Source organism: Microtus pennsylvanicus, chromosome 6 (genome assembly GCF_037038515.1).
Source record: "Microtus pennsylvanicus isolate mMicPen1 chromosome 6, mMicPen1.hap1, whole genome shotgun sequence".
Taxonomy (NCBI): domain Eukaryota; kingdom Metazoa; phylum Chordata; class Mammalia; order Rodentia; family Cricetidae; genus Microtus; species Microtus pennsylvanicus.
In genome coordinates this window covers 44,422,729-44,449,462 of record NC_134584.1, presented here as the reverse complement: position 1 = coordinate 44,449,462, position 26,734 = coordinate 44,422,729, and the positions used below count along the sequence as shown (strand labels likewise).

Below are 26,734 nucleotides of genomic sequence, written 5' to 3'. Positions count from 1 at the left end.
GTTCAACATACGAAAATCTGTCAATGTAATCCATCATATAAATAAACTGAAAGAAAAAACCCATGTGATCATTTCATTAGATGTCGAAAAAGCATTTGACAAAATTAAACAGCCCTTTCTGATAAAGGTCTTGGAGAGATTAGGGATACAAGGATCATACCTAAATATAATAAAAGCAATATACAGCAAGCCGACAGCTAACATCAAATTAAGTGGAGAGAAACTCAAAGCCATTCCACTAAAATCAGGAACAAGACAAGGCTGTCCACACTCTCCATATCTCTTCAATAAAGTGCTTGTAGTTCTAGCAATAGAAATAAGACAACATAAGGAGATCAAGGGATTTCAATTGAAAAGAAAGAAGTCAAACTTTCGTTATTTGCAGATGATATTATAATGTACATAAGTGGCCCCAAAAACTCTACCAGTTAACTCCTACAGCTGTTAAATACCTTCAGTGATGTGGCAAGATACAAGATCAACTCAAAAAAATCAGTAGCCCTCCTATACACAAAGGATAAGAAGTAGAGAGGGAAATCAGAGAAACATCACCTTTCACAATAGCCACAAATAGCATAAAGTATCTTGGGGTAACACTAACCAAAGAAGTAAAAGATCTATTTGACAAGAACTTTAAGTCTTTGAAGAAAGAAATTGAAGAGGATACCAGAAAATGGATGGATCTCCCATGCTCTTGGATTAATAGGATCAACATAGTAAAAATGGCAGTTCTAACAAAGGCAATCTATAGATTCAATGCAATCCCCATCAAAATTCCACCAGAATTCTTCACAGACCTTGAGAGAACAATAATCAACTTTATATGGAAAAACAAGAAAATCCAGGATAGACAAAACAATCCTATACAATAAGGAACTTCCGGAGGCATTACCATCCCTGACTTCAAACTCTATTATAGAGCTACAGTAATGAAAACAGCTTGGTATTGGCATAAAAACAGACATTGACCAATGGAATCGAATTGAAGACCCAGATATTAATCCACAAACCTATGAACACCTGATTTTTGACAAAGGAGCTAAAATTTACAATGGAAGAAAGAATGCATCTTCAACAAATGGTGCTGGCATAACTGGATGTCAACCTGTAGAAAAATGAAAATAGATCCATATCTATCACCATGCACAAAATTCAATTCCAAATGGATTAAAAACCTCAATATAAATCTGACCACACTAAACCTGATAGAAGAGAAAGTGGGAAGTAGCCTGCACAGGAGACCACTTCCTACATATAACCCCAGTAGCACAGACAATGAGAGCAACAATGAATAAATGAGACCTACTGAAACTGAGAAGCTTCTGTAAAGCAAAGGGCACTGTCATTAAGACAAAAAGGCAACCTACTGAATAAGAGAAGATCTTCACAAACCCCACATCAGACAAAGATTTGATCTCCAAAATATATAAAAGAACTCAAGAAACTAGACATTAAAATTCTAAATAACCTAATTAAAAAAATGGGGTACTGAACTGAACAGAGAATTCTCAACTGAAGAACTTCAAATGACCAAAAGATACTTAAGGACATGCGAAACTTCCTTAGTGATCAGGGAAATGCAAATCAAAACAACTTTGAGATACCCTCCTATACCTGTCAGAATAGCTAAAATCAAAACCACCAATGATAACCTATGCTGGAGAGGATGTGGAGTAAGGGGAACACTCATCCATTGTTGGTGGGAATGCAAACTTGTGCAATCACTTTGGAAAACAGTGTGGCGGTTTCTCAGAAAATAGGGAGTCAGCCTACCTCAGGATCCAGCAATACCACTCTTGGGAATATACCCAAGAGATGCCCAATCATACTACAAAAGCATTTGTTCAACGATATTCATAGCAGCATTGTTTGTAATAGCCAGAACCTGGAAACAACCTAGATGCCCCTCAATGGAAGAATGGATAAAGAAAGTGTGGAATATATACACATTAGAGTACTACTCAGCGGTAAAACACAACGACTTCTTGAATTTTGCATGCAAATGGATGGAAATAGTAAACACTATCCTGAGTGAGATAACCCAGACCCAAAAATATGAATATGGTATGTACTCACTCATTAGTAGATTCTAGCCATAAACAATGGACATTGAACCTATAGTTTGTGATCCCAGAGAAGCTAAATAAGAAGGTGAACCCAAAGAAAAACATATATTTATCCTCCTGGATCTTGGAAGTAGATAAGATTGCCAGCAAAAGTATGGGTGGGGTGGGAGGAAGGGGAGATGGGGAGAGAGAAGGGAGGAGAGGATTGGGGAGAGCTTGGGGAGTAGGATGGTTGAGATGGAGGAAGGGCAGACATGGGAACAGGGAAGAAGGTATCTTCATTAAGGGAACCATTTTAGGGTTGGCAAGAGGCCTGGCTATAGAGGGGATCCCAGGTGCCCACGAGGATTCCCCCAGCTAGGTCCTTGGGAAGTAGAGGAGAGGGTGCCTGAACTGGCCTTGTCCCATAGTCAGACTGATGACTTTCTAGAATATCACCATAGAACCTTCGTCTGGCGACAGATGGGAGATAGAGACAGAGACCCACATGGGAGCAATGGACTGAGCTCCCAAGATCCAGTTGAAGAGCAGAAGGAAGTCAGGACCGCGAGGGGTTGATCCACCCACAGAGACAGTGTGCCTGGTCTAATGGAAGCTCACCAAAGTCAGCTGGACTGGAACTGAATGAGCATGTGATCAAACCGGACTCTCTTAATGCGGCTGGTAATGGGGGCTGACTGAGAAGCCAATGATAATGGCACTGGGATTTGTCTCTACTGCATGGTCTGGCTTTTTGGGATCCTAGTCTATTTGGATGCTCACCTTCCTAAGCCTGGATTGGGGGGGGGGGGGCTTGGACTTCCCACAGGGCAGGGTACCCTGCCTTCTCTTAGGACTGGGGGAAGGGGAGAGGGTGAGTGGGGGAGCAGGAGGGAAATGGGAGGAAGAGAGGAAGTGGAAATTTTTAATGGTATTATTTTATAAAGCAATAAAAACAAAGAGTGACCTGAGCAGTTCATGGTGGGTATAAATGCTATAAAAGCTCTTTCCAAACAACAATAAAATAAAATAACTCATGAGGAAATAGTTCAAAAGTATTGTTTGCAAATATGAAGAAATAAATAAACTAATCAGCTACAAGCAACACCAGTGGTTATCCCTATATAAGCCTAAATTAGAAAAAATGTCTGGCAAGGGTGTGGCTAAGGCCTTTCTTATTTTATATTTTTTTATTTTATTTTTTTAAAAGCCATCTTTTTTAATTTTACATACCAATCCCAATTTCCGCTCCCTCTTCCAGTTCCCTCCACTACCCCCCATCCACTCCTCATAGAGGGTAAGGCACATTGCTTTGAGGAAGGACCAAGGCCCTCCCTCCCTCCCTCCAAAAAGTAGTACAAGCAGTAGGGATAAATCCTGGTCCCACTGCCAGTGGCCCCACAGTTTGCCCCATGGCTAAGGCTTTTTAAAGGAGCCTTGTCCGTCTAGCTGACTAAATAAAATCCTGCAATACGCATATTAAAGTTAACTTAAAGAACTCACAGGAATCACTGCATCTTTGTATTTGGAAAATAAACAGAATGGGAATCTCATAGTTTTAACAATTATCCCTGTGTGTGTTTAGATAATTATGATGCATCCATAAAAACATTCACATATATTAAATACAATCTAACACTATCATTTATACATTGTCTTCATATAAATTATAGCCAATATTGAACAAAGAAGCAATAAATACTTCAGGGAAAAGTCTTTGAAGTCAAGAGGCTCAGAACCACAGGTAGAGAAGTAACAGTCCTGAAGTATTCTGCAGAGGGCTGGGTATGCTGGTGCATACCTTTAATCCCAGCACCTGATAGAGACAGTCAGCTCTCTGTGAGTTCAATGTCAGTCTGCTCTACACAGCCAGTTTCAGGCCAGCTAGGGCTCATAGTGAGACCCTGTTGCAAAAATAAAACAACAAAAACTATGTAGAAAAAATGTCACTGTCTAACTTTGAGGTAGTCACAAGAAAGGTTTAAAAGGAGAACTGGTAACATAAAAAGAAGTTGATCAAAATACACAATTCTTACATTTTTCCCAGCCCTGTATTTGAACAAAACTGTGGTACCAAGAATAACAATGACATTGTGTTCTGTTTTGACATGTTGAATTTGAGATACACGTGGGAAATCACACAGAACGATTCTATATTTATATAATGAAAATTATAGATCTTAATAACCATTGTTTCTACCACATGTATCTGCATATATGGATAGAGTCTCAAATTTTTAAATTTTAAAATAATAGCAGTATTATTAAAAGCAGTGCCATTACAAAATGTCAAATTGATAGCTCTTTTTCTTCTGGCTTTTATATTATATCCACTACACTTACTATATATCAAGTTACTTGATATATTCTTAGGTGATTGCCACAATATTATAATAAATATGTACACTTTCTCTTAAAAGTTTTTACTAACTTTTAAATTTTGATTTATTATTTTTACTGTGTTTTCACAGTACTGGAGATTAGCCCTTATATTACGTTAAATCATGTAAAACATCTACACTGCTCTAAACGCTAGCTTTCAACTATTCTTACTTCTGCTTGATAACTACTTTTATTAATTTGGTTCACTACTTCATTTCACCCTTTAAACAGAAAAAAAAATCTGGACTATTTATGACTTATATTCTCAAAAAAATAAAATCACTGTAGAGCTATGAAGGTTTTCTTCATTTGAGACTGGCAAAGTATTTCACTACATGGTTGAACATGCCTTCAATCATCTGACTGTGTTTTTAGTCAGCATTGTGCCAATACAAATAGAACTTGCTACACTTCAATTTTTAATCTACTTATTTTCATCATATACCTTCAAGAGATTGCTTTTAAACCAAAAATGCAGGTTTTTAAATTCTTCCTAAGAAAACAGTCTTGATCTAGCCCTACACTTAACAAAAAATATTACTAAGAATGTGGCTCTTAACATTCATAAGAATGTCTATATCGTGACTCGAATACCTACTAGCTATCTGACTTTGGATAAACAATTTATTTAACTCTGTTCTTTATTTTTTGTCTGCAAAAATGAAAAAAACAACAGCACTATCATATTTACATGAAGAATAAATGTACTCTACCTGCTATGTGCTTAGAGATATGTAGGGCATCATAAATGGTGTTGTCATCTATTATTACAGAACTAGACATTCAAAATAGTTAATTTAAAATACCAAAATAAAAAAATAAAATAGTTAATTCATCATAAGCCTTATCACAATGAAGTACATGAAGTTGGTTTAATAATGTATATGGGTATGGATATGAAAAACAAGATATCCAAATTCAAAATGCTACACTTGTACGAACACATCTTAAACTAGTGCTAAAAATTTCAATCTGATTATTTTTAGAATACTACTGTGCCCATATAAATAATCTGTACTGAGTTAACGAGTAAAGTCTACCTTTGCTCTAAATAACTGACTCCTAATACTGGTCCTTCTGTCCAATTTTCTTAAAATTGTAATTTTCAGCTTCAAAGAACAAAGAAGCTACTTGCAAACATTATCAGAAATTAGTCTAATGGTGACATTTAGCTAAAAATATATTAAGACTGTTATATAGCGTGCTATATAAAGAAAGAGAATCTAGCCCGATATGGCGGCACACACCTTTAAGTCCTGCACTTGAGAGGCAGAGGTAAGAGGATCTCGGGGAGTTCATGGCCAGATTGGCTTATATACCAAACTCCAGGACAGCCAAGTATACACAAAGAGACCCTTTACAACAGAGAAGAGGGAGAGAGAACACTCCAGACTACAAATGCAGGTATAAAATAAACAAACCATTTTACATCAAAAGCTCAAGAGATTTATTTGTGCTAAGTAGCATATTCTTAGTACTTAACATTCATTTATTAAATCAATTCATTTCTGTGACTTCAAAACAAAGGTTCAACTATAGCCATGTATTTTTTTAATAGTATTAATCACATATTATCAAGTCCTCAATATATAACTGAAGTATTTACAATGTATTAGGATCTACTGCTGGCACTGAATTGTTTTAATCTATACTTTGTATAAAATGTTATAAAATTTTACCATATTTAGATAACTATCTGCATTGATTCATTCAACCAAAAAAGTACAAAAGAAATAGATAGATGACATTACTTTTTCCATTTTCAAGCACAATGAAAAATAGATTTGTTACTAAAATTATGAAGCAAGTGTTTAGTATTTATGTTTGGAGTTCTTTATAACAAATTTTTTTAAAGATTGTGTTATTCCGAAAAGCAATAATCAATTAATTTTAAAGAACCAGTTAGATACACAATTGTCAATAATATATATTTTTGCTATATTACTAGCCTTACCTTAAAAGGCAAATTCACTTAGTAGATTGCTTTTTAATTTTTGCTTTTTGGTTCATCTATTATTTCGTTACTTATTGTGTGTGTACACACATGCAACAACACATATGTGGAAGTGAGAGGACAATTCTGGAGAGTGGGTTCTCTTCCTCCACCATGTGGGTCCTCAGGATCCAATTTAGGTCATCAGGTTTGGTAGCAAGGGCTATTACCTTGATCAGCCATTTCAACCAGGCCCTCAAAGGCTTATTTTCAATAAATACTTATTTAGAAGAAATCATGTAGAAAGAACATTTGGTTTGGTTTATTTTTCTACAGCCAGAGATCTAACACTAAATAAAATTAGTCTACAAGTATACTTGACTGCTTTTCTTTTTTTCACAAAGACTAACTACAGAATGAGACAGCTTTGTAACTAGATAAAAATAGCTAACATTTTTATTAGCTTATTACATGCTAGGCACCATTTTAAGTCTCTCTCTCTCTCTCTCTCTCTCTCTCTCTCTCTCTCTCTCTCTCTCTCTCTCTCCAGTATGAAGACAGTAACTTTTGTGAGGAGTGAGGCCAATACTCTAACCTAGTACTGGTCATGCTACCAGTCCTCTTATTCTATAAGAGTTCAATCATAAACAAACAACAAGAAAACAGTATTCTTAAAACTCCCTGAAATCTTTCTTACTGAAATTTTACAATGCTCATAAAAAATAATTCATAAGTCAGCTTTCAACAGTTACTTTACTACAAATATTGCAAAAAAGCTTTACTTAGAAAATAATAACAAAAACAAACAAAAACCCTTTCAATTCAGTTATGATCTGGAAAGTACTTAAATGTGAAAGAGAAGCTTTTTCTTCTTAAGCACTTAGAATATACTGAGTATAATTAACACAGTCTTAATTTAAGTACTATATAACTACAGGCTGCTAAAATTCATGGGCTTACAAAATGGCTTGGCAAGTAAAGGTGTTTTCAGACATGGTCAAATGTCCTGGATTCACATGGGAGAAGACACACACCAACTCAAGCAAGTTGTCCTCTGACAAGTCTATCCCCAACACACATACAGCACACACATACATCTATGTACATATCTACAAAAGAAAAAAAACAACAAAAGAACCAAGCCCAGAGTATAGTAAAGAGCCTTCTAAGTAGCAGATCAGGTGAGAAGCTAAGACACAGGCAAAGTGAACTACCAGTGTGATTGATACAAAGCCTCTAAATCTTTAATGTAAAAAAGCATCAATACGCTGCCTTTAAAATCAGAGAAAATAAAGCACATATTTGATATACAATGTCTTTCTGTATACTGTGACTATGTGTTTCTCTTATTGGTTGATGAATAAAGCTGTTTTAGCCAGTGGCCAGGCAGAATATATCTAGGCGGGAAATCAAAACAAAGATAGGGAGAGAAGTCAGAGTCTGGGGGACACCATGTAGCTGCCAGGGAAGCAAGATGCCAGGGAATCATTGGTAAGCCAAAATCACATGGTGATACACAGATTACTAGAAACGGGTTAATTTATAAGAGAGAGCTAGCCAGTAAGAACCCTGATCCATTGGCCAAACAATTGTAACTGTTATTAAGCCTCAGAGGGCTTATTTCATAAGCGGCTGTGGGGCCCTGGTGTGCAGAGAGAAACTGGTCCAGTGGGACCGGCAGGACAGAGAAAAATATCCATCTACACATAGTGATTCTGACCTGTGGGTAATGCAGAAACTTACAGACAGAGGTATCTAGTAGATGAAATACTTTAAAGTACATAGATAGTATCAGTATACCATGACAATTTTCTCTAATTGTGATAACTCACAACCAATATCAATAATGAATACTTGAGATAACACCTAAACAGTTCACAGACAAAAGCATTTGCTGTCAACTGCTTTCAGAAAATTTTTCTAATTCCTGACCCACAGGGTAAATGACTGAATATATTAACAATAATACCAAATATACGAAATTTAAGTCAAACCAATCACATGCACACACACACACACACAAATACCTAGAATTTATATGTATGTAGTCACCAAAGAAAAGATAATACACTCAAAGTGATAAATGGTTTTGTTATATTTGTAGCATCTATGTATTAGTTAATAGGAAATAAACATTTTTATAATGAGTTCACTGGTAGAAAATCTACCTTGAAGATCTAAGACAATGCTGTGGTATTTACACCATAAATGTAATTGTTCAGAGAGTAGAATTTAGCTAGGTGTAGTGGCACACACCTTTAATCCTAGCACTCAGGAGGCAGAGGCAGGTGGATCTCTGAATTTGAAGTCAGCCTGATCTACATAGTGAATTCCAGGACAGCCAAAACTACCTAGTGAAACCCTATTTAAAAGCTAATAAAAAAGAAAGAAGAAAGAAGGAACGAAAGAAAGAAAGAAAGGAAGAAAGGAAGGAAGGAAGGAAGGAAGGAAGGAAGGAAGGAAGGAAGGAAGGAAGGAAGGAAGGGAAGAAAAAGGAAAAAGACAGTAAGACTTTGTTTAACCAGAATTTAATTCTCTTATTTGACAGAAAACACAGTTAAGAAATTAGAACTTTCTTGGGAGGCAGAGGCAGGTGGATCTCTGTAAGTTCAAGGCTAGCCTGGTCTACAAGAGCTAGTTCCAGGACAGGTACCAAAGCTACAGAGAAACCTTGTCAGGGAGGGAGGGAGGGAGGGAGGGAGGGAGGGAGGGAGGGAGGGAGAAAGAAAAGAAAAGAAAAGAAAAGAAAAGAAAAGAAAAGAAAAGAAAAGAAAAGAAAAAAAATTAGAGCTTGGGGCTGGAGCGGTGGCTCAGAGGTTAAGAGCACTGACTGCTCTTCCAGAGGTCCTGAGTTCAATTCCCAGCAACCACATGGTGGCTCACAACCATCAGTAATGAGATCTGGTGCCCTCTACTGGCCTATAATACATAAGTAGGCAGAATACTGCATATAGATAGATAGATAGATAGATAGATAGATAGATAGATAGATAGATAGATAGATAGATAGATAGATAGATAGATAGATAGAAATTAGAACTTTAACAGCTGTATCTTTCAAACTACATATATAAAGTATTGATACATATCATGATATATTTTAATATAGTTTTATTCTTATGTTTACATAAGTTATTAAATTCATGTTATAGCAGTTCATTGATAAAGATAGTTTTAAAAAGGTAATACATATAATTTACAAGCTATTTGTTCCTAGTTAGAGATAATCCCAATAAATTTGCCACTCTAACTTCAAAGCTAACTAAAGTTAAAGCTATCTAAAGATAACAGTGGAGGCTGGAGAGATGGCTCAGCAGTTAAGAGCATTGCGTGCTCTTCCAAAGGACCCAAGTTCGATTCCCAGCAACCACATGGTGGCTCACAACCATCTGTAATGAGGTCTGGTGTCCTCTTCTAGCCTGCAGGCATGTATGTAAACAGAATATTGTATCCATAATAAATAAATATTTAAAAAAAAAGATAACAGTGAATGCAGGCTAACAAACTGAAAGGCCTGTCCTCAACAGAAGAGTGGTGATTACCCCTGCTTATCATATGGAGTCTAGGAGGCAAGCTGCCGTGGACTGAGGTGTAGCTCACTAACCTATGTGTGAGGACACAGGTTCAATACCTAAAGCATTATCAAAATGACAATTAAAAAGCTAAAATGCATCACACGTTGCCAGTTTTAGGACAAATTGTCAAAAAAAAAAGCTTTCAATCCATTGTTATTCAATAAAAATTTACTATGGACATTATTCCAAAGAGAAGAAATTAGAAATTAAAACTCCATTTTAACAAAATCTCCAGGTGATTGGTGCACACATTCAACTTTGATGCCTTTGGTACAAAGAATTGAGGCACTGAATACTTTCTAGAAGTGCATGAGTTCCTCTGCTTTCCAAACACTCACACTCAGTTCAGCCCTACCAACAACACACAGCAATCAACTGAAGATGACAGTACCTTGAGCACTTGGACTTGACCTTCTGTAGTGATCTCTGGCAGCAGCTCACAAAAGGACTGGCACAGACCTACTGCATACGTCTAAAATCCAAGCAAAGGTCAGTATGTATGTAAGAACACAGCTGAAGTATAAATGAAAGGCTTTTTAACCTTTTATTCTACTAGGGAATTTATGCTAACGGTCTAAGCAAACAATTTCAATTAACACCCCTCTTAGGAAGAATGAAGAAACATTATAGCTAATAACTTTACTGATGCATTGATTTATGAGTATGTGTTTACATATATAGTGCAATTTCTGTGTTCAATAACAGTGCAACTCTCTGCAGTAGGGAATACTTATAAGGAAATAAAATTTTTGCCCCCTAAAGTAACAAACAAAATCTGAACTGTAGAGATATGAGCGGAGGGCTGCTTCCCGCCACCCGGCTAGCTTTACCCGAAATAATAACATGCAAATAGTATTCTTTTAAACACTGCTTGGCCCATTATATCTAGCCTCTTCTTGGCTAACTCTCATATCTTGATTAACTCATTTTTAATAATGTGTGTAGCACTACGAGGTGAAGGCTTACCAGGAAGGATATTAACCTGCATCCACCTTGGAGAGGAGAGCTATAGCGTCTGCCTCACTGCCTTTTTCCTCCCAGCATTCTGTTCTGTCTACTCCACCTATCTAAGTTCTGCCCTATCCGGCCAAGCAGTTTTCTTTATTAATTAACCAATGAAAGCAACAGATAGATAGAAGATCCACCTACATCACTGAACTTTGAAAAGGTACCTTCTGATACCACACAAAACCAAAAATAATATATATAATTATTAATAATGCAAAAGCTATTCCAACATACCTGTAAAAATTCTGTTGATGATAAAAAGATATAGCCATTGATGATCTTAAAGCAGGTTCTGAGATTCTCTGAACTTAGTTCTGCCAAAACAATAATTATTTTTTAAAAGCACAAATTAACTAGCTGTTCAAAATATAAGTGAAGTGATGATGATTCATTTTAGTTCAAACAAGTTGCTATAGCAACATGAAGCACTTGAGTTTGTTTTTAAGCATGATTACTATTTTGATTCTGACTTTCTATGGTTCCTGTGGCAGCAAGCATGCAGCTTACCGTTCGCAAGGCAGCTGGATGGAAGCTCTAGGATAGAAGATCAGACAGGATTGACAATGTTTTACCATCAGAAAAATAAAAATAAAAATTTCTATAAACAAGTGAAAATGAAAAACTAAGTTTCAACAAGGATAGTGGCACACAATTTATAATTCTAGCACTCAAGAAGTTGAGGCAGGAGGACTAGCCTTAGTCCAATGCCAGCTTGAGCTAAGAAAAAAACTAACTTACATACTTCTCTTTATAAATGTTTCTGACTATACTCTAGTCAGCATTTATAAGTTAGTCAGTATGTAAAAGGGCTTCATCCTGTTCAGGAGATAGTTTAGGATAACAGCATAGGGACTGGCCAGACTGGCACCACATAAGACTCCCAGTTAGAGTCAAGCTAAAGAAGCCCTTTACCAGAGGATAAAGGGAAGTGGACAGCATACTTCCTTTCGTTCCCTACAATGACTAAAAGACAAGCTTCTTCTCAGAAATCAGGAGTAAGTAACTATTGACACTGCCTTTGGGAATGCTTGCATCTTACAGAGAAAAATAGCACAGGGCTATTTATTGAAAAATAAACTCTTGTTTATTGATTGAGAGTTCTGAGGAGGAATGAGGTATGGGAATTTAAAAAAAGGAAAGGGAGGACTGGAGTGGGGAAAAGGAATTTCGGGAGAAATGCGAATGACAGATGGCACTCTCTAGCCATCACAGTCATGTACCACTCAAGTTCCCACTTTAATTAACCAAAGCTCTGTCTGTGTCAGCTCACATCCACTAAAGTTTTCAAAGTAGCTTCTACTTTTCTGAAACAGAACTAGAACTTCTAAAAAGATTTTTCAGTATAAGTAAATTCTCAGCAAGGGGTCCACATTTGGGTATTTTCTACCTAAATATTCTCTAAGGGCAATATTAAACCAAGTTTCAATAAAGCAATTAAAGATGTTTTATGGTGACTTTTAATGGAATTTCAGAGCTGGAGAGATAGCTTAGTAAGTAAACAGATTACTGTACAAGTATGAAGACCTAAGTCTGGATCCACACACCCCTATAAAAAGCTAAACATGGCAATGAATGTTTAATCTGTGTTGGGGAGGCAGAGCAGCGAGGATTGCAGAGACTTGCTGGCCAGCCGGTCTAGCTGGTCAGTGAGCTCTGAGCTGAGTAACAGTACCTTTCTCACACAAAAAATAAAAGATGGTGTAGGCATGTCCTACTCACTCACAAGAACCAGAGCTCGGGTCCCAGCACCCATACCATAAAGCAGAGCATCTTGCAAACACCTGTGACTCCAGACCCAAGGAATCTGTCACCCTCTTCTGGCCTGCATGCACACATGGGAACATGGATCCCACACATGCATGCCAACACATACTCATTTATACACACACAAATAAATAAAGCCAAGAATGACAGAGGAAGACACCTGTTATAGCCTTCCAGCCTCCACAGGTGCATGTACAGGTGCACACATCAGTACACACAAGCACACACCACACACATACACCAAAATAATTAAAAACTGATTTTTTAAAAATAAAGGCTCAATAAACTGCCCTGTGTATAATTAATAAATATGTATAATTAAATATGCCATGAATTTAGGTGTGCAACTGAATTGGTAAACTCCCTTACTAAGATGACTTTAAAATCAAAGTATTATTTTTAAGCGATTTCAGGCTAGGGATGTATGTCAGTGGGAGACTGCGCCACACCGATGAGGTCAAGGCTCTGCTTCAACTTAGTATAGTGCCTACTGTTTAACAAAAAGGTACTAATTTACTATCATTAATTACTATCAAAATAAATGTTGATATTGGAGAAAGCATCTACTTATCTCTCCAAAAGATTGCAAAAGTAAGTACCTAGATTCTTCAGAGCCAAGAGTCAAATGTGATGTTTTGAAAGTGTTTAGTTCTGAGGGAACAACAGCTCCAAGGACAGCTGTAAGCATGGGTGAGGCCATGTGAGAATGACAGGGACGATATGCACATAGTGTCGGAATATTTGGCTAATCTGTAAGCAATGCGTCAGCAAACAATATATGTGACACTGACTTCAGTGCTTCCTTAGGTAAGACGAAGTATGCACAAAGCTCAGCTTGAATAACTTACAGAACAAACTATAAAAATGAAAAACCAAAAAATGAGTTGAGTAAAACCATAGTATAGAGAAGCAGTTTCAGAATATATTCCTCAAGCAGCATACAGAGCAGTTAGCAAACAAAATTCTTCAGGCAAAGCTCAAGCTCAACTTGAAATTAGTTTATACCTTCATTTATATTGAATTTTTTTCCATAAAGCAATGTTATTTAGCATTTTTCTTTAAAACAATGGGAATTACTTTAAATATATATGTAAATTTCTATAAAAACACTATTGCTTGTCAATATATGGAACTTTAAAAAATGAAAGGTATAACTATAAAGTCAGGAAAAATACTTCTAAGTTGTGGTCATATAAGACTCAGTTAAGAGTTTAAGACATACCAAGAAGTGGTGACATGTTCTGAAAAATGCGAAGCAGTTCTTGTGTAACACACGGGCTATTCTCCAACGTCACTAACCTGGGGAAGAAAATAAAATTAACTCACTACTGACATCCATGTATGCCATTACCACAACTCAAACCTAAAAACATTTCATATAGGGGACAATAAAAAGACTCAGAAGGTAAAGCACCTGCCACCAAGACAGCCAACCATCACATGGTGCCCTCTGAACATCCTTCTTGTATGCATGCACACCAATGTGGAGCCAGGGGGCAACCAGGGTGTGAGTCCTCAGGTACTCGGCACCTCTTTTATTTTTTCAGACATATTTTCTCATTGACCAAGAACTTATCAACTACCTAAATTTGCTGGTCAGCAAGCCTACCCTGAACCCACCTATCTCTGTCTTCCTAGTGCTCAGATTACACTGATATGTCGCCAAGGCCAAGTGTGGTTTCTTCATTTCATTCCTTCTTTCTTTCTTTTTTGTGGGTTCTGGGAATTGAATTCACATCTTCATGCTTCCAAGTAAAGTAATTTACAGGCTAACTTATTTCCTCAGCCCTGTATATAACATTTTTACATACACAGAAGGAATAACGAATGTGAGCATGGGGCAGGTGGGAGAGCTGTCCCTGACCACCCCCCCAGATGTAACACAGGGCAAGCAAGCCCTGCACCTTGCCAGAGTGACACAATAGAGACAACCCTGTTCATGCAGGTATGGGTGAATCAGCCCCCAAGTTGGGAACATGAAAGAGCGGCCCCAATTTCTCATCTGTCTCGTGGCAGCATGGGCAGAGGAGAGTTGCTCCCTCTACCCTGAGGCAGGTGGGAGAGCTGGCCCTGACCCCCATCAGCTGCAACATTCTGAGAGCAGGCCCTGTACCCCATCGGGGCCCTGTACCCCATCGGGGCCCTGTACCCCATCGGGGCAGCAAAACAGAGCCATTCCTGTTAGTGCAGTTGTGGAAACACCAGTCCCAAAATCATGAGCATGGGACAACTGTCCCCATTCGCTATCTGCCTTCTCCTGTCTATCAACACCTGAGGCAGGTAGGCGATCTGGTCCTGTAGTCTTAAGAGCTGGAGAGCTGGCCCTGACTCCCACAAACTGCAACACTTGGTAGAACAGGCCTTATATCTTGCCAAGGCAGCACAATCAAGCCAAAACATTAGAGAAGATGTGGGAGAGCCAGAGAGCCAGCCCCAAAACTGACCATGGGAGAGCTGTTTCCCATTACACATCTGTCTTGTGATGACAGGGTCAGAGGAGAATTACCCTCCCCCCCCCATCCCCACCCATAAACACTGGAGGAAGGTGGGAGAGCTGGCCCTGTGATCATAAGAGTGGGAGAGTAGTTCCTGACCACCCCCCCAAACAGCACAATACTCGGGAGTGGAGGCATTGTACCTTGCCAGAGCAGCACAACAGAGCCAATGCTCTTAGTGCAGGTGTAGATGAACCAGCCCCAAAATTGTGACCATGGGAGAGCTGTCAACATTTCCCATCTGGCAGGCCAACCCCACAGATGCCCAGACCCAGATCCAGGGTTATGACTTGGCCTGCTGGAGCACTAAGGGCCTGACCCACAGACCCAGGGTTGAAGGATTTCCACAACATAGGGCAGCAGTGGGATGTCCAGGCAGAGTCCAGGAAGAGTCCTAGTGGTGGCCCAGTGGAGTGGAGACCAGAGGTCTCTCCCTCTGCTCTCCCTCTCTCTGCTCTTCCCCCTTCCTCCTTCCCTCTTTCCCTTCCCCTCCATAACCCACTAAATAAATATCTAACCTCACTCTGCATGGCGTGCCTATCTGTCTCTGTCTCTCACCCGTCGAGACTCCTAATGGGTCTAGCTGCCCCTTGTGGCCTGTGAACCCCTTGGGAAACCACAGCATTTTATTTTTACCATAACAATAAGTCCATTAAGAAAAGTGTATTATCAAAAAAAACTACACTCATTCTTTACCCAGAAAAAATTAACAAATTTTACATTTAAAAAAAAAATACTTGGGCATAAAGGTTTATGCCTGTAATTCTAGCACTTAGGGAGGTAAGGTAAGGGAATTGCTGTGATCAGAGGCCAATTTGGACTTTATAAAGTAATGTCTAGGACAGCTTGGGCTACAGAAAATAATTATCACAATTTTTTCATTTACATATAATTTGAGACAAGGAAAAACTCTAACTAAAAGAACCATGCAATGTATTATTTTTTATAAAATTCATTGAAAACTTGCACATCAAAAACTCATATATACTTAACAAACATGTTAAGTATGTAACACTGAGCCATGCTTGGTGGTAGAAGCTATAATCTCAGGCACTCAGGAGAGAACTCAGTCAAGAGTTAGTACAGTGAACGCTCGGGTACTAAAGCAAGAGTACTCTACATGCTCAGGTATTAGTTCAGGGTCATCCTGAGCTAGGGAGACTTTCCAAGAATGAGAACTTATCTCAAAAACATAAAAGTAAAAGTCAAAGAAAGCTGCAAATGTTATCTCTGGTAAAATACTTAATCCAGCACATGCAATGTCCTAGGTTCAATCTTTAGTGCCACAAACGAAAACGTCTATAATAACAAAATTCAGAAGCTATGCCCTTATAATATTTTGTTTTTCTAATATATGTCATGTAGAATCTACAAGTTTATTTTAAAAACGTACTTGTGTAACAGAAATTAGTATTTTAATTTTTAATTATAATCTGGAGCAGGTATTGACAAGACTTCATAGAACACTTAATCTAGCACATGCAAGGCCCTAGGTGCAATCTTTATTAGCACAAACAAAAACGTCTATAATAACAAAATTCTGAAGCTATGCCCTTATAATATTTTAAGTTTTTCTAATATGTCATATAGAATCTACAAGTTTATTTTTAAAATGTACTTGTGTAACAGAAATTAATATTTTAATTTTTAATTATAATCTGGAGCAGGTCGTGGGGGTAAACTCAACCTACACCCTATTTTCTATAATGACATTTATCTACTTGATTACATACTGCTCTGACACTGAAACATCAGAATGGAACAGTTGAAATACATCTGAAACATGTGACATATCACTATCTGCCCTTGTGCAAACAAAAAAAAAATTGCTAGTTCTGACCTGGAGCAATCCACCCTTATACAAATACAAATCTATGAACAGATTTCTATAACTTTCTGATTTAGAACCACTATCTAAAGCATCAGTTCTCAACCTGGGGGTGGAACGACCCTTTCACAGGGGTCACTTAATAACATTGGAAAACACAAATATTTATATTATAATTCATAAAAATCACAAAATTAGTTATGAAGCATCAACAAAATCATTTTATGGTTAAGGTTCACACATGAGGAACTGTATCAAAGGGTAACAGCATTAAAAAGGTTGAGAATCACTGCTCTAGAGACTATTCAAATAACAATATGGAAGATGATAAAGAGTACATTCCAACCAGTAAAAGTCAACCCAGTGACATTTAAAGTCATAACCTAATATTCTGATATAGAGCATTTATTTACAATTCAGTAATTTATACCAAAAAACAATTCTGAGAATCAAAACTCTGGATTTTTGTTTTCTATCTTTATACTATTAATTGCTTATATAATGCTGAGGAATGATCACAGGACCTTGCAAGTTTGAGGCAGTCATGCTACCATTGAGTTATACTCTAACACAAATGAAAAGTACTTCATTTCTAAGCAAAAACTAAGGAAAGAAAAAAAGAAGTAGGGCAAGAAGGCAAGGAGCAAATTTGGGAGCAGTGTGTGGGGCTGAACTCCAAGACCTGGGTACCCACTGGCAAGCCAGTTAAGAGGCTGAAAATAACTCAGTATCCCCCAAAATATCTTATTTCAAAAACTCAAAAATTAAACATTAATTTTTGTTTGTGAAAGTTACCAAGACACCTAGCACACAGGTCAAAGTCCAAATACAAAAGGAAGCATTGTTCCTGTTATAATTGCTTTTTTAAAGATTTATTTATTTATATTTTATGTGTATAGGTATTTTGCCTGTATTTATGTCTGTGTACCATGTACACACAGTGGCTGTGGACGACAAAAAGGGTAACAGATCCCCTGGAACTGGAGTTACAGATGGTTGCAAATTGCCAGGTGGATGTTAGGATCCAAACCCAGGTCCTTTGGAAGATTAGCCATTCCTCTCAACAACAGATCCATTTCTCGTTAACTGTCTATCATGAGCCTACACTGAGCAGTAGCTAGAAAAAAAGGAAACAACTGGATAACAATTTATTGTACTTATTTTTAAATGCTGAGTATTCAAAGCCTGTTACATGACCTCTCCTCTACTGGAACACAAGTAGAGAAGGCAGTAGTACGGAAATCCACAGTACTGAGTTTTCCTCTTACCATAATTCTAGACCATCTTCCAGAAGATAAACATGAGGAGGCTGGGAAACATCTGTACTCAGCTGGATAACTGGGAGCAGGAAAGGGTACAGGTTCTTGCTGTCTGCTCCTAATCCCTATAGGAAGTATAAAACAACTTATGATAAGACACGCTAAGACCCTTCACACCACCAATTACTTGCCTCAGAAAACAATTTATATAAGAAAGAGTCTTTTAGGATAGTCCTCATTATAAATACTAGCAAATAAAGTTCTATTTATTATTAAAAAGTAAAAAAATCAAAATATTATCAATCTAAATGGCAACACTATATATATGTATACACACACACACATACACACACACACACACACACACACACACACACACACACACATATATATATATATATATGAGTGAACCAATGTTCTATGCATCTGTTCCTTTTAAGAAATTCTACAAACAGGTTGAGTTTCCCTTATCTGAAATGCTTAAAAAGAAAAGATTAAGATTTTGGATTTCATTTTCTAGAATGTTTACAAATACATAATATATACCTTGGGAATGGGTTCCAAATCTAAATATAAAATTCATTTATGATTCATATACACCTTGTACATATATCCTGAAGGTAACTCAATACAGTGCTATAGTGTATCTCTACTGCTCAAAAGGCAATTGGGAATTCTCTACTTGTGGTATCAAGTCAGTGCCAAACTTTACTGTTTTGGAGCATTCTGAACTAGAGTAGAAAAGTTCAAGGCATGTAAAAATATTTGTTTTCCCCGTGCTATGACTATGTAAAGGATAATAATATTGCTATTTTAAACTATATAAACACTTTCAGCTAAATACCAAACACGAAATGAACCAAGCTGAGATTGGTCATTGCTATCACAGCACATACATATCTACAATACTATGCAGGCATAAAAAAAAAAAATCACATAGTAAGAAATGCAGAAAATTAAGAAAAAATTTCAAAATTACAAATTGACTTAAAGAGACAAAAAAAATATGTAACAATTCCTAAGCAAAGAACTTTTAAAGACACTCATGATCCTGTATATTTAGCAGATACATAAAAATGTCTCCAAGAGAAAATTGACAGAACTGTCAAAACAAGTTAGGAGAAAAAGAAGAGGATACTGAGGAAGAGAGCAGAAAGATTTTTTGTATGTTTTCTAAATGCAGATATTATTTTTCACAAAGAATTTATAATATATGTTTAAAGCATCTAGAACACAAAGATGGAAGAAAAAAATAGTTCAACCTAAAGTTCTAGTTTTCCTGTTGCTCTCCTGAGACAGTGATTACCTCACAGTTGAAATACTTTAAAGCAAACATAAAGGACTTTTGGTGGGAAAATAAAAATCAATCTCTAAATCATAATAAATCCAGAAAAGAAATATCAAATACCATACTTGGGAAATCTTTTTAAATGTCAATACAATTTAAAGGAAATTAAAATGCCATAAACCAAATACACACACACCCCTCGCTCTCGGTCCTGTTTGCTTCTGATTTTGTTTCAGGAGACTGAGCTTGACTATAAGGCCCTGACTGACCTCATAGTTACTATGTTACTATAAAAGTTCATAAGTAAAACTCATCAGCTATTAAGTAAGCTATTGGAAGTGATAAAGAAGAGAAATCATGTTGTAACATTATTATAGATAATGTAAGGGGACATAATTATCTTTGCAATTTACTGTGAAACTTCTTTTTTTTCAATTTAAGAAGACAAAGCAAGGTGATATGTGTCTATAATCCGAGCACTTGAGAGGTGAAGGCAAAAGGGTCAGGAGTACAAGATCATGCTAGGTGAGATCATGCTAGACTACAGGAGACCCTGTATAGAAAAGGAGAGAGAATGTGAATGAATGCACCCTACTGATACTCAGCCAGCTGAGCACACTATGTGGAAATGTATTTTCTCCAAACCCATTTTTGAAGTTCACTCAAATGACTGAAGAATATAATAGTCTAGAAGGTATCCTGACCACTAGTGTCAAACCAACCCATTGTATTATAAAGGAAAAGTTCCTTTTCATACATTCTCTTCCTCAGGTGACAAGAACAACTGTACACCAGTAATAAATTACAACACCGCCCCTTCTGGTTCCTCCTTGTTCCCAATCCACATCTACGCAATAATGCTTTTCAAATTGTTTCTCTTCGTGCTTTGGATTTAATTCCAGCCCCAATCACTGTTTTCATTGTTAATAGATTCTCTAAAACATTCGAAACCAGTGTTCCCAGTATTGTACTGGGCTTTATTTTTTTGCCTTTTTTAAAAAGAGTATATATATATATATATATATATATATATATATATATATATATATATATATATATATACACACACATACATACACATATATATATATATAATCCTCTGAACATATGTGCTCTTTTGGCTTCTTGATCTGTCTGTCATACATAAGCTCTGAAGTTCACTGTCCAACTACACTAGCCATGTTGTCAGCACGCTGACATCTGAATAAGCTGACTAACTCACAGACTGGACAAAACAATGAAACAGTATAGGATTTTTAAAATGACCTACAACCATAAACACAAGGAGAATATTGAAGAGATAAAAGTGATCCAGTTTGAAGGTGAGAAGTTAAGCAGCAACTGACTTAGCAACACTAGAAACCAAAGTTCAAATTAAATAGAAAAGGTGTATGTGTGTGTGGGGGGGGGGGGCAACAAGATGGCTCATTGGATAAAGATGTTGCCACCAAACCTAAAGGCCATGATCAATCCCTGGGATTCACACAGTACAAGAGAACTGATTCCTAGAAATTGTTCTCTCATCTCTACATGTATATTGTAACACATAAACACATATGATGTGGGAGTGTCATATATCAATCTGTTGATTTCATTGGCTAAGTAATAAACAAACTGCTTGGGCTCATAGCTTAGAACATAGGTGGGTGGAGTAAACAGAACAGAATGCTGGGAGGAAGAAGAAGTGAGTTCAGAGACTCCACAGCTCTCCTCTCGGGGGCAGATGCCTCAGAGAGACGCCATGCTCCCATCTCCAGGGCGGACGCGAGAGCTCTGCTCTCTGAGGCACACGCGATGAAGCTCCGACCCAGGATGGACGTAGGCTAGAATCTCCCTGGTAAGCCACCTCGTGGGTTACACTAGAAATGGGCTAGTCCAGGTGCGAGAGTTAGCCGAGAAGAGGCTAGATAGAAATGGGCCAAGCAGTATTTAAAAGAATACAGTGTCCGTGTAATTATTTCAGGTAAAGCTAGCCTTGCAGGCAGCGGGGTGCTGGGGACGCAGCCCCGCCGCTCTTATTACTACACACATATACTTACTTGCAATTTTAAATAAAATACATAGAAAAGGGAAGAAGACAGAATGCAGCCTGATTTACATGACTAAACCATTTCCCTACTCCCCCATATGACTCAGTAACTGGTAGTACCATGCATTTTTCAGAAGAAGCATGCATATGTTTAGAAGTTTAAGAAGTGAAGGAAAATATGCTAATAAGATAATTTCTGGGCGTCTAAAAATAGAATAAACAAAAACTTGTTTTGTTTGAAAAATGACATAGTAAAATCTAATATTGTATATGCCAATTAAAAGTGTTTAAGGTAAAATAAAAAAGGAAAGGAAGAAAGGAAGGAAAGTAGGCGGCGAGTAATGCAATAACTCATCCACATACATAAACACATAAAGAACAGACTGTTCTCCAAGCAAGCACAAACAGGCTACAAGTCAGCAAGTTCCCATATACACACTCCCTCCCTCCACTCTGCTGTGGAGTGCCCACTCTCTGCATACAGACAAAACACTAATATTGCTTCAAGTTGGAAGTGCTTACAGATGCATTGTGCTTTGTGTAAGCACATAAGCAAACAGCAAAGGGTCAACAGATATGATTAAAACAGCTAACATAAAAAATACAAGTGAAACAACTAGAAAACAGTATCCTGAAGGAAACAAATCAAATAGAATAAGAGCCTGGAAAACCTACCATGTAAAACAGTGATAATAACTCTGAAGTTACAAAACAAAGACAAATTGAAATAACAAAAGGTTTACTCAGTAAGATTTTTTAAAAAAAAAAGAAAAAGACCATCAAGGAATGGAGAGATAGCTTAGTAAAGTGCACTGGCTGCTCTTCTGGAGAACTTATTTCAATTCCCAGACCCACATAGCAGTTTTCAACTGTAATTCAGTTACAGGGGATCCAATGTCCTCTTCTGGCCTTCTGGACACTAGGCATGCATGTGGTACACAGATACATACAGGCAAAACAGCCACAGACAAAATATATTATTAAAGTTCAAGGAAGAAATGTGGAGGCCCACAGAAGGGGATCCATTCCACTTTGACTAAAGGTCAGAGAGTTCACATCTATTATTGCTCCTTCAAAGTTATGTGACAGAATGATTGACCTAAGGTGCAGCTACAGATGTCTTGCCTAGGCAAAAGGATGTTTTGACCTAGGATATGGTTACCAGGTGTTTTGAAATGAAAGGAGGTAATTATGTTTTCTTGTTCTTTGCATCATGAAGTCTTGTGCCCTCCCCCATCTTAACTGGGGTATAGAAGCACTTTGAGTAATAAACTTGGGGTGGATCACAGTGTTCACTGGATGCTTTCCCCACTCTATCTGTTGTCTCTTTTCTATTTCTTTACTCAATCCTCACTCTTCCCTCCAAGTACAGACAGACAAGTCTGACAGCCCAGACAAACAGTGCCCAATGTGGGGCTTGGATACAGAAGAAAGTGAAGGACACTGACAAAGGGACACTACAGGTGTAACGTAAAAATCGAGTGCTCAGACAAAAGTAAAATGAAGGTGCAGTAACTTGGGAGTAAAATTGTAAATAAAAATTTATAAACATGGGCCAGAGAAATAGTAGTCAGGTATTCCGTAGATTTCATTCATTTATCATTTATGTCCTGGTAATGCTTACACATGCATGGGCAGCCCATTTATAGCAGTTCTCCATCTGATTCTACCCTGGGCAGTCCTAGATGCTCGTGTTATTGTCATACCCAAGGTTCCACAGTCTTTACTTTATGCTGTCTATCCAGGGGTTGTTTTTTTTTTTGTTGTTGTTGTTGTTTTGCCTTCCTCTTTACCTTATCCCATGCAGTCTTCTAAGCAGTGCTATCTTTGGATATCTTCCGTCATTCATTCTCATAACACAGCTGAAATATATCAAGCACTGTTGCTGTATCCTGTAGTTTACTTCCGTCTGTAGATGGAGATGTCTCTTAACGTCATCGTTGCGCAGCCTATCTCTTTGTGTGACACCTAGAGTCCTGAGATATGTCATCTGGAACATTCAACTGCTTTTCTGAGCAGCATTTTATTGTCTAGGTTTCGGAGTTGTAAAGAAGGCAGCTCAAGACAAGTGTCTCATATACCTGTAATCTTGTTGTTGTCGTTATGTCTCTTGCTGACCACACATTTCCTAGTCCCTGGAATGTAGTCCTTGCTCTCCCTACCCACATCTTGACATCTGAAATAGTTCCCTCCTTTGAACTGAGGTTTCCTCCCAGAGAGACAAAGTTGACTGTTTACTTGAGGTTCTGATTCTTTATTACACTGTTAAAATCCTTGTGAGCCCTTTCCAAGTATTGTATCTCAGTCTTCTTTATGTTTGCAGATTTGTTTGGGGTATATTTTGACAGCCAGAAGAGCTCAGGAAGAGTAGCAACAGGTAAAGAAATTTTTAGAGTCTGTAGATTTGAGGGGGGAAGGGGTATTTCAAGACAGGGTTTCTCTGTGTAATAATCCTAGCTGTTCTGGAACTAGCTCTTGTAGACCAGGCTAGCCTTGCACTGACAAAGATCTGTCTGCCTCTGCCTCCCAAGTACTGAGATTAAAGGCATGTGCCATCGCCACTTGGCTGAGTTTGTAAATATTTTAAACATAGGCCATTCTATATTGATCATCCATTACTCTTTACTAGGAGGTACTGTAGCCACAGGAGCACGTATATTGACAGGCATTAACTGCTTGTGGACTCTCGAGAAATTGGCTCAAATGTACATGGCATCAAGTTACATACTTTCCCTCTATAAACAGAGGCTGGTAGTCAATGACAGGTAAGATCTTTTTGCCTCCAGTCAACCTATTAAGAGGACATACTTGGTGAAATATATGTACCAATTACAGGTAAGTCTGGAAGAAGACACCTAAAACAGGCACAGTCATCAGTCCTATGACAGAAGCATAGGCATCAATAAATTAAAAAAGGAGAATTATGGAGGCCCACCTAAAATGGGCAAGATCCCAAGTCCACGAATCTTGAATACTTCACACCCCACACTCCACTGAGTTCCTTTCTCTTCCCCCTTATATACCTCTCTCCGCCCAGCCATATTGCTCCTGTCTCCCCTCCCTAGAGATGGGATTAAAGACATGTGATTCCAAGTGCTGGGATCATCTTTGTCTGAGCTCCGTTTCTCTTTTAAACGGATTCAATCTTGTGTAGCCCAGGATGGTCTTGAACTAGCAGAGATCTGTCTGCCTCTGTCTCCCGAGTCCTGGGATTAAGGGTGTATGCCACTACTCCCTGACCTGTATGGGTAACTAATATTGCTGCTTTGCCCTCTTATCTTTAGGCAAACTTTATCCATTAAAACACAAATAATATACCACCATTAACTAAACAAGCTGAATGAGTTGGGAAACAGACTCATCTCTTAAACCTCCAAGTGGAAAAACCTAGCCTGACAGACAGAGAATTCAGTTATAGTATATTAGGCTTCTGACTCTTAAAAGCCGTAAGTGAATCAGTGAGTGAGCTTTAAACCATCATGACTTGCCTACAGGTCAACCTCATGAACGTATAAATCTCCCTCTTCTTTAGTGACTATCAAGCTGACAAAAAACCAACATACAGAGCAATGAAACTTGTGTACTAAAGAACAAAAATTAATATGGGTATTAATTTTTTAACGAAGGTTAGTAGAATTCTGTCAACTCCACCGGGATCTAGAAACACCTAAGGCAGTGGTTCTCAACCTATGGATCACAATCCCTTCATGTGTTACCTAAGACAATCTGCATATCAGATATTTACCTTACAATTTATAACAGTAGCAAAATTACATTATGAAGTAAAAAAAAGTTTGTGGTTGGGGTCACTACAACATAAACAACTATATTAAAGAGTCACAGCATTAGAAGGTTGAAAACCAATGATTTAGTTAAAAGTACTGTCAATGTACTTTTAAATTAGTATGTTTATGTTTCTGGGAGGAGGGTCACAATATAAATACATGTAAAAGGAACAAAATAAATAAATAAAGTATAGGAACTGAGGAGATGGCTCAGTTAGCAAAGTACTCGCTAAACAAACATGAGGATCCAAGTTTGAATTCTAACACCAACATAAAAGCACACACTTATAATCACAGCACAAGAGAGGCAAAGACAGGAAAATCCTTAGAGTTTGCTGGTCAGCCAATCTAATCAGAAATATCCAAGTTCACTCAAAGACCTATCTCAAGATGCACTAAGGAAGACACTAAGCAGAGGCCTGTGTGAATGCACACACATGCATGCCACCCAACAGCCTTGTATAGTCATACAAACATGACCATAAATAATACAATTATGCTATAACTGTGTAATTACATTGGGAATATGAAGGAATAGGAGTAACACAAACAGGTATAAAAAGATTAAAGCTTCATTTTCTGTAAAAACGTCAATAATGTTAAAATACGTAAATAAAACACAGGCTGTTGAAGGCACATATTATGTCATTACTAACTTTCTTTTTCTACCTTACCTTTCCAGTTTCTATCCTTAGTCTTAGTCTTAGTCATTTTCTTGTTACTGTGATAAAATACTTTAACAAAGGCAACTCAAAGGAAAAGGAGATATCTACACTCAAAGTTCAAGGGTACAATCTTACTAGCTTAGTGACATGCATATATTGCTTATTCATGAAATATTGTACCTTTAGGTACAAAATGCATTTTAAAAGTTTGTATCATTAATCATCTATTTAAAACTCTACTGAGAATGTGAAATAATAATACTCATCTATAAACATTTATAGAAAGAATAAGTTCAGCCCAAATATCAAGGCATCTTAAGTTTTTTTAAAACTAATTAGAAACTTTTTAATTGAGAATTCCTATAATTCTTAATGTAGAAGGATATCTGAATGGAAGATGTCTTATTTTACTTTTAATAATTCACATTAGAGCCACAGTCTAGATCTCTCTCCATGAACTTTCAGGCTCCTCTCTACCTGCTACCCATCACCACACTTTAAAGTCTGAAACATCGAAAGTCAGAATTATTCCTTTCCTCAAAAGCAGTGATTTCCTGAATCAGGAAATCAGGGGTATGAAAAGGAAAGTAAATCCATGAAAAAAGTAAAGTCCAGAGCAAGTTCACGCTGATATATACTCAGGGACCAGAAAAACTGCACATGGGCTCTCAAGTCATG

The 26,734-nt window shown here is 37.5% G+C and overlaps 1 protein-coding gene across 11 annotated transcripts in view; it reads right to left on the bottom strand.

Annotated features, from left to right (window-relative positions):
- The window catches only part of Ipo11 (importin 11), a 159,543-nt gene that overhangs the window by 66,683 nt on the left and 66,126 nt on the right, over window positions 1–26,734 (bottom strand). For 7 of the 11 annotated variants that reach the window (XM_075976109.1, XM_075976117.1, XM_075976112.1 and 4 more), the window contains 5 exons: window positions 18,299–18,414; window positions 13,930–14,006; window positions 11,451–11,477; window positions 11,178–11,257; window positions 10,327–10,407 (listed from right to left, as the gene is read on the bottom strand). In XM_075976109.1, coding sequence (XP_075832224.1) covers window positions 10,327–10,407; window positions 11,178–11,257; window positions 11,451–11,477; window positions 13,930–14,006; window positions 18,299–18,414 — 381 coding nt within the window. The remainder of the gene's footprint in view (window positions 1–10,326; window positions 10,408–11,177; window positions 11,258–11,450; window positions 11,478–13,929; window positions 14,007–18,298; window positions 18,415–26,734) is intronic. The other 4 variants (XM_075976114.1, XM_075976118.1, XM_075976115.1 and 1 more) reach the window with 1 other exon arrangement.